The sequence below is a fragment of the Panthera leo genome, chromosome E2, assembly GCF_018350215.1.
Source record: "Panthera leo isolate Ple1 chromosome E2, P.leo_Ple1_pat1.1, whole genome shotgun sequence".
Lineage (NCBI taxonomy): Eukaryota > Metazoa > Chordata > Mammalia > Carnivora > Felidae > Panthera > Panthera leo.
Window position 1 is genome coordinate 2,469,548 of NC_056693.1, and position 7,451 is coordinate 2,476,998.

A 7,451-nucleotide genomic window follows, 5' to 3' on the forward strand; every position below is an offset into this window, starting at 1 on the left:
ACAAACATTAAAAGAAGTGGGTGGGCCAGGGCGCCTGGGTGGCTCAGTTGGTTGAGCATGGGACTCCTGATTTTGGCTCAGGTCGTGACCCTGGGGTTCATGAGGGGATTGAGCCCCACATCGGACTCTGCGCTAGGCACGGAGCCTGCTTGGGACTCTCTCTTACTTCTCTCTCTCTTTCTGTCTCTGCAACCCCCACCTCATATGGGCCCTCTCTAGAAAAACAAAACAAAACAAAAAAACGCACCAAAATGAAAACAAATGAAAGAATACAATCACTTTACACGGACTACGGAAATATTCCCTGATTACATTAACCAAATGGTTCCAGAATTATTCTTGAGCTTGTTAACAATGCCCAGGAAAAATCAGTGAAACCCGAGACAGTCTGGGAACTTTTGAGGGAAATTCTGCCAACACTCCAAATTTTCGACATGGGATTTGGGGACTTAATTTCAAGATCCTAGTCTCAGTGGAGGGAGCTAGAGGGGGGCTCAGGAGGAGCTGGAGAGAAGGATGCAGAGGAGAGGTGTGGAGACGTCTAAGACTGCAGGACCTCTCCCTCCCTGGGAGCTTTCTTGCTGAGCTCGCCCGGGTCTGTGGGAGAGAAAGAGGCAAATTTTGAATAGTTCTGTTCACTGCCACCACCCAAACCAGGTCCTCGAGGCTGGGGATGAGGAGTTCGGCTGTGGTTCGTTCCATATCCCATCGCCTTCCCTGTTCGCTCTCCCTCGATCCTTTTTGCTCTGCCCTCCTTTCTTTGCATCTACCCACATATTTCCCTTTTCCTCCCCATTTAAGATGGCACGTGATGGTGGCGGGTGTTTTCGAGAGCCAGAGGGCTGTGAAGGTTGGCGTGGGGCTTAGAGGGTTGAGGAGGTCTGTCACGAGCAACACCGGTAAGATGTGCAGTGCTTTCCAGAGGGGCTAGCACAGCTGGGATGAAAGTATGCTGTTCGTTTCCAGAAACAGGGCTGGGGTTGAAGGAACTGGGGCGAAGTCCAGCCGGAGGAAGGCAGGAGAAAGCGAGCCTTGATCGTTGACTTGGGTCGTGGTTGGGTGGGAAGCCAGCACTTGGATAATTTAATCCATTCCTTTAACAAATATCTCCCAAGAGCCTACCACATATCATCCATCATCGTCCCCTGCACTAGGCAGCGAGCAAGACAGAGAAGGTCCCTGCTCACGTGGAGCTTAGATTTTATCGGGAGATGACAGAGAACAAGCAGAGAAATGTGCAAACCAAAGACGAGGTGCATCCTGGCAAATATTACTATGAAAATAAGAGAAGATGACAAAAATGGAGGGAAGGTAGGTTTACATCAGATACAAAGGTCAGGGGCAGGCCCTACAGTGGAGGAGTTGGCTCAAACGGTTTCTGTGTGAGGCGAAGGACGCAGCCATGCAAAGCTCTAGAGACAGAACATTCCAGACTGAGGCAGCAGCTGGGGCAAAGGTCCTCCAGGGAAATGGACCCTGTGTTCTGAGGAAACCAGGATTCAGAACGGGAGTCGAAGGACACACCTGATCGTGAATGCAGATGAGCACAGGGTCCAGAGGGAGTTGAAAGGCCGGAAATAAAGATCTTACTCCAGACACAGGTCAGAGCCAGAGGTGACCCATGGGGTCCAAGTGAGGGCTTGAGGTGAGTGTTGCAGCAAAGGCCTGGGGGTGGTTTTAGGGCAGATCAAAGTTTGGGAGTGGGGTCATGCCTGGAAAAGCGCCAGGTTGTGGGGAAATATCTGGGGTTGGCTGGGAAATTCGTGTTGGGCCGAGAGGCAGGGAGGGAGGTGAAGGAGCACAGAGGGAGGGAACCGTCATGGCCGCGATGGGTGTTCAGAGTTGACCCTCAAAGCTCCTTTGGCCATTTCTCCTGTCCCTGTTTCCTGTCCCTGTCTGTATCTCTTTCTCTCCTTCATATCTCCTATGCTTACCTGCCGTCTCTGGTTTGGCCAAGGTCTCCCTCGGACTCTTCTTGGTGGCCTGCTGAGGGTGGGGATTGGGGAGCCCGTCTAGGAACAAAACCAGTTCAGGGGTTTGTACCAAGTGACTTATTTCCTGGGAATTTCCTGCAGCTCTCTTATTCCCTGGGAATCTCTCGGTACTTTGTGGTACCCGTACAGGGTCATTTTCTCCAGCCCGGGGATACTTGGGAATGTGTGGGGACACCTGTGGCCCGAACACCGAACCATCGGCACCAAATACCAACAGGGCCACCGGCGAGGAACCAGCCCTTGATATGCCTCTATGGCCTGGCAGGTGACAACAATGAGACTCAGTTCAGGTCACAAGCTGCGTTCACAGTGTGCCTGTCCAGGTGTCTGAACCCCCGTGCACACCCGTGATTCTTTCCCTTCAGATGAGGGTGGGACAGAGCGGGGAGTCTCAGAGACAAGACGCGGCCCAGCGAGCAGACAAGGTAACAGCACCAGGGATGTGCAAGGACAAAGTGAATGTGGATCTTGCAGGGAGAGAAGATTAAAAATGGCAACCATAGGGGCCCCCCGGCTGGCTCAGTCGGTTAAGCGTCCGACTCTTGGTTTCGGCTCAGGTTATGATCTCATGGTTCGTGATACTGAACCCCGAATCAAGCTCCGCACTGACAGTGTGGAGCCTGCCTGGGATTCTCTCTCTTCCTCTCTCTCTGTCCCTCCACCACACTCTCTCTCTCTCTCTCAAAAATATTTAAAATAAATAAATAAAAATTTAAAAATAGATAGATAATGAAACCAACATGGCAACTGTGACTCCTTTAGTCTCCATCACATGCCAGACTGTTACCTGCCTTCTGTCGGCGAGCCACACAACAGAGCCGTTGGGCCTTTCCACTGATACGTTCTGCAGGTGGACGTATTTGAGGCTGGAAAGAATCGCCCTTCCCTGAGCTCCCCCAACCGGTAGGTGGCAGAGCGAGGGACGGAGCCCACACCTGCCAGTTTCCAAAGCCAGCCGCGGGCAGGCAAGGGGGGTGGTGGAGACGAATGCCCCACGCGCTCACCAATGGCCTTCCACAGGTCCAGGACCTCCAGGGCTGTCTTCTTCCCGTTGCCGCGGCCCCTGCTCTGAAGAAGGTGGAGCTCTGGGGAGGGGAGGGGAGGGGGGAGGAGGACGGGGGAGGACGGAGGAGAACAGGACCCATGGATCTGTGAAATGGCAACATAACGGGGAATCCAGCAATCCTGTTATGCTACTCCCTCGATGGAGCACCGCCACCAAATCCGGGGGACGGCGAGCATTTGGCAGGTGAGAAGTGGAGATGGCTGCCCGGAGTTACTACACCGCTAAGTGGCAGAACTGGGTTCTGAACCCGCCTGTGTCTGGATCCAAACCTCAAGTCCTTCCTGCTTTCATACGGTCCCGGGAGCCTGGGTTTTCCTGGACCACCGAGCGGCCCTGCCTTGAGCATCACAGGGACGCGGTGGCTGGAATTGTCCCCGAGCCCGGTACACAAGTGCACAGTGAGGAAGAACCAGGGGAGACCGGGAGCCAGCGATGGAGGAACATAAGTATGCACTGGGGATCGTTCCCGTTCGTCTAATCCGCACAACATCCGCGTGAGGCAGGGGACCAGCACGACGCCCACTGTCACAGGTGAGGAAACCAAGGCGTCCAGAGAATTAGGCGGGGATGTGAACACAATGCCGTGGCTCCGTGGCCCACACGCCCATCCCTCTGCTACACTAACTCTCCAGACGGGTCTGGAAATAAAACCCGTGGACCCCAGTGAATGTGAGTCGAGGGTCTTCCCGGGCTCGCTGAGCCTGGCCGCTGGCGGGGACAGCCCTCAGCAGGCTCACTCACCGGGACCCAGGAGGTAGCCGGCACTGTTGAGGGTCCAGCCTCCTCGGCCCTAGACAGAGACGGAGAGAGCGAGACTCAGACGGGCAGAAAGGGTGGCAGGCAGCCCTCAGCTCTGGGGTCGCGCGCACCAGCCGCCACGGTCCCGCGAGCCTGGCAAGCGGGCTCACGGAACCCACATTTCACGAGCGCGGAAATCGGAAGCTTCCTGAAGCACAGCAACTCGGAATGGGAAGGGGCTTTAAAGAGCACTGCCGTAAACCTTTCCACGCCGTCGCAAACCGCACAACACGCGCGTGTGCGCACGAGTGCGGGATCGAACCAGGCTGCGTCGCTGGGTGGTTTTAGCCACGTTGCTGCGTCCCTCTGATAATTACAACGGCCGACATTAATTGTGGGTTTACTACCTGCCAGCGTCCGTTCCAAGCAGGACTGGATACACGATTTAGGGGGCCCAGGACAACGTGAAAACATGGGGCCCTCTTGCTCAGAGGCGATTAAGCGTTTTGAGACGGCCGCAGCGTGCGTGGGCACCTCCTGGGTGGCGCACGCCCGCATCCCGCCCTGGTTCCAAGTCCTTGACGTGGTTACCACCTGGTGCCCACGACGCCCCGAGTCAGGCTGAAACTCTGGTTTGCTTCATTTAATGAAAGTTGCGTGAAGAGGTCTGTCAGCTTGCTTAAATCAAGCCAGGAAGCAGCTAGAGCTGGCCGGCAAACCCGGGCGGATTTCAGACTTCACGGCCACGTGTACCCAATACTCACGCCTCCCTTTTCCCTCGTGCAAAATGGGGAGTAACGAGGCCGAATTGCCGGACGGAAGTGGTGTAGCCCGGGTTCCCGGGGCCGGGAGAACACGCACACCCACCGACCCTCATCAGACCTGCCTGGCACCTCGGTCAGAGGGTCACCGTCGGCCCCCTCGGGACACAAGAGCCAGGGACGCTCCAAGACACTGGAGCGCCAAGCCTGGGCCCTCTGGACTGGGCAGTGCGCCAGCTAATGAGCCTGAGACCCAGGAGCTCAGTTAGCCCTCGCGGTGCTGGCATCTCACAAAGCACTTGGGGGACAGAGACCAACTAGGCACCTTGTCAGGAGGCGTGCAGCTAAAAGGAGAGAGCCAGGATTCCAAACTCCACGGGGGTCTCCGGTCTCCGCGGGCCCCTACTCCCAGTCAGGACCCGGACCAGGGGCTGGCATCGGGCTCCTCAAGAAACCAGAGGGGCGGGACGCAGCCCCTGCTGACAACTTGGAATGGCAGGGAGCTGTGCCTTTGAAGGCATCTTTTTGTACCTCTGGGCCATGCTAATCCTCAGGACGTTTGTGCTTCCTGACCTCTGGGTCGTGGGTGGGTTCGACAGACCCCCCCCACCCAGGGCCAAGGCGCCCCCACAGCCCGTGGCTCGTGGCTGGGCTGGGAAAATTAGAAAACTCTTCTAGGAGGGCAGTGACGGGGGTGGGGGTGCCGTAGGTGCAGACGGCTGCCGCGGGGTCCCACCTGGTGGACGGGTGCAGAGGCGGGGGTCACTGCCAGGCTGAGCAAGACGGCCAGGAGGAGGACCAGACAGACAGAGGGAGCCATCTGAGGGCCGGAAGGGTGGGCGCTCGGACCTCCAGGACACTGTCAAGAGAGAGTGGTGAGTGTATTTGTTCACGTCTAGTTTCATTAGGTATAATTGCTGTTCAAGAAATTTCCTGTCTTTGGGGCGCCTGGGTGGCTCAGTGGGTTAAACGTCCGACTTCAGCTCAGGTCATGATCTCACGGTTCGTGAGTTCGAGCCCCGCGTCGGGCTCTGTGACAACAGCTCAGAGCCTGGAGCCCGCTTCGGATTCCGTGTCTCCCTCTCTCTCTGCCCCTCCCCTGCTCATGCTCTGTCTCTCTCTCAAAAATAAGTAAACATTAAAAAAATTTTTAATTAAAAAAAATTCCCTGCCTTTAACATGCACATCTGGAGGAATTCGTACACAGGCATACACCCAAGATATGCGGGAGTCATATCCATCACCCTCAAAAATCTCCTTGCGTTTTTTTGATTGTTTGTTTCAGTTTCTTGTTTGTTTCGTTAACACGAGATCTGTCCCGACATACTTTTTTTTCTCTCAGTCTTACTGAGGTACAACGGACCTCCAGCACCGCGAGTAAGGTGTGCCATAGCAGCTTCACACATACACACCGCCAAGAGGGTCACCTCGTAAGTCTGGTTAACAGCATCTGGTACCTCGTACAGGTGGGGAAAAAATGACGTTCCCTTCGTGGTGAGGATTTTCAGCATCTACTCTCTCTCTCTCTGGACACCTTTCAAATACACCACACGGCAGCGTCCACGACAGCCGTGGAGCCGTCCATCACGTCCCCAGGACTACGGGTCCTACACGGGGTCCTACACGGGCCCCAGCCCCGCCTCTGGTGAGCCACCCATCTGATCTCTTTCCCCGAGTGGGTTTGGGTGTTTTTCTCCCAGTCCACACATAAGTGAGATCATATTCATCTTCCTCTGTCTTTTAACAAACTATAAAGTGCCTAACACTGTCGAAGGTTAACCTCTGTGTCTTTCTGCCTTAAATATACGACAGAAAAATAAAACCAAGGCTTCTGAGTTCATCGCTGGTTTTTCTGGTGGGGCTCCATTTTGGAACGCTTTTGTTTAAGTAAAAAAAAAGCCATAAAAAACGAGAGAGTTGGTTGAGGGAAAGGGCCGAAGGAGGCAGGTAAACAGTAGGATACTGGGTGCATAACCACAGAGCCCCACGGTGCAGGAGTGACCAAACTTTAAGAGTCACAGAGGCGTTAGCCCCTCTCCATCCTTCCGGACCCCTGGTTGCCATCCCCCCTCCCCCCTCCGCTTACCTCACTGGTGTTGGCAGGTGCCCCCAGCTCTCTCGGGGTCCAGCTCCTCCACCTCCTCCACGGCAGCTTTTATGCCTCCCGAGGAGAAAGGAGGCGGGCAGGGCAGGGGAGAGGGAGGGGGTCAGCAATTAGGGGGGAAGACGGGAGAGAGTGCCAAGGCTGGAGGAGGGGTGAGGCTTCACGGACACCAGGGGCTTTTATGAGCTGAGCTCAGAAGGGGGTGCTTCCCGCAGGGAAGTGTTTCTGTGTCTCACCTCAGTTTCCCCTGCAGACCCTCTAATCCGACGTGTACATGACCCTTCCTCCTCCCCTCCTGCCCCTCTCAGGTGTGATTTGCGCTTCAAGCTCTGTGTTTACTCGAGCAATCCCCCGGCCTGGATCTGCCCAGGCCAGGCCTGTCTGGGCCCCTGCACCCCACCTCTACCCACGCACGGCCCCGCAGCGCTGGGCTCCCTTCAGTCCCTCCTGCTCATCTGCTTCTCCCTTGTATCATGCACCTTGTCCGTATGTTTCCTTCATTGTTATGGATCTCCCGCTCCCTGGAAAATAGGCTTGGTGAGGGGTGGGAAGGCGCCTTGCTCACTGGGGGGCATTTGCCCACAGGCTTTCTTTCTTTCTTTCTTTCTTTCTTTTTTTTTTTTTTTTGCTCATCATGACTTGGGGGTACTTCTGTGTGATCTCCCTCTCTGTTTCTGTTCTTTTTTTAAACCTGTCTTTTTGTTTCTCTCCCTCTTTACCCCAGAGATCAGCAGGTTTCCAGGGGAAGGAGCCCTGGCATCAGGGAAGGGCATGCACTCCTGGCTTTG

At 55.4% G+C, this 7,451-nt stretch overlaps 1 protein-coding gene across 2 annotated transcripts; it reads right to left on the bottom strand.

The window, feature by feature from the left end:
• Positions 1-262: 262 nt before the first annotated feature.
• On the bottom strand, positions 263-4,106 carry LOC122207648 (galanin like peptide). Of its 2 annotated transcripts, XM_042917772.1 has the most exons (6): positions 3,978-4,106; positions 3,802-3,850; positions 2,999-3,079; positions 2,782-2,860; positions 1,935-2,012; positions 263-597 (listed from the first exon to the last, which is right to left on the bottom strand). In XM_042917772.1, coding segments are annotated over exons 1-6 (345 nt in total). In that variant the 5' UTR covers positions 3,980-4,106; the 3' UTR covers positions 263-541. The 2 variants fall into 2 exon arrangements, with proteins under 2 accessions (XP_042773706.1, XP_042773705.1); XM_042917771.1 differs by lacking the exon at positions 2,782-2,860 and having other exon boundaries at positions 3,978-4,060.
• Between the last annotated feature and the right edge of the window lie 3,345 nt (positions 4,107-7,451).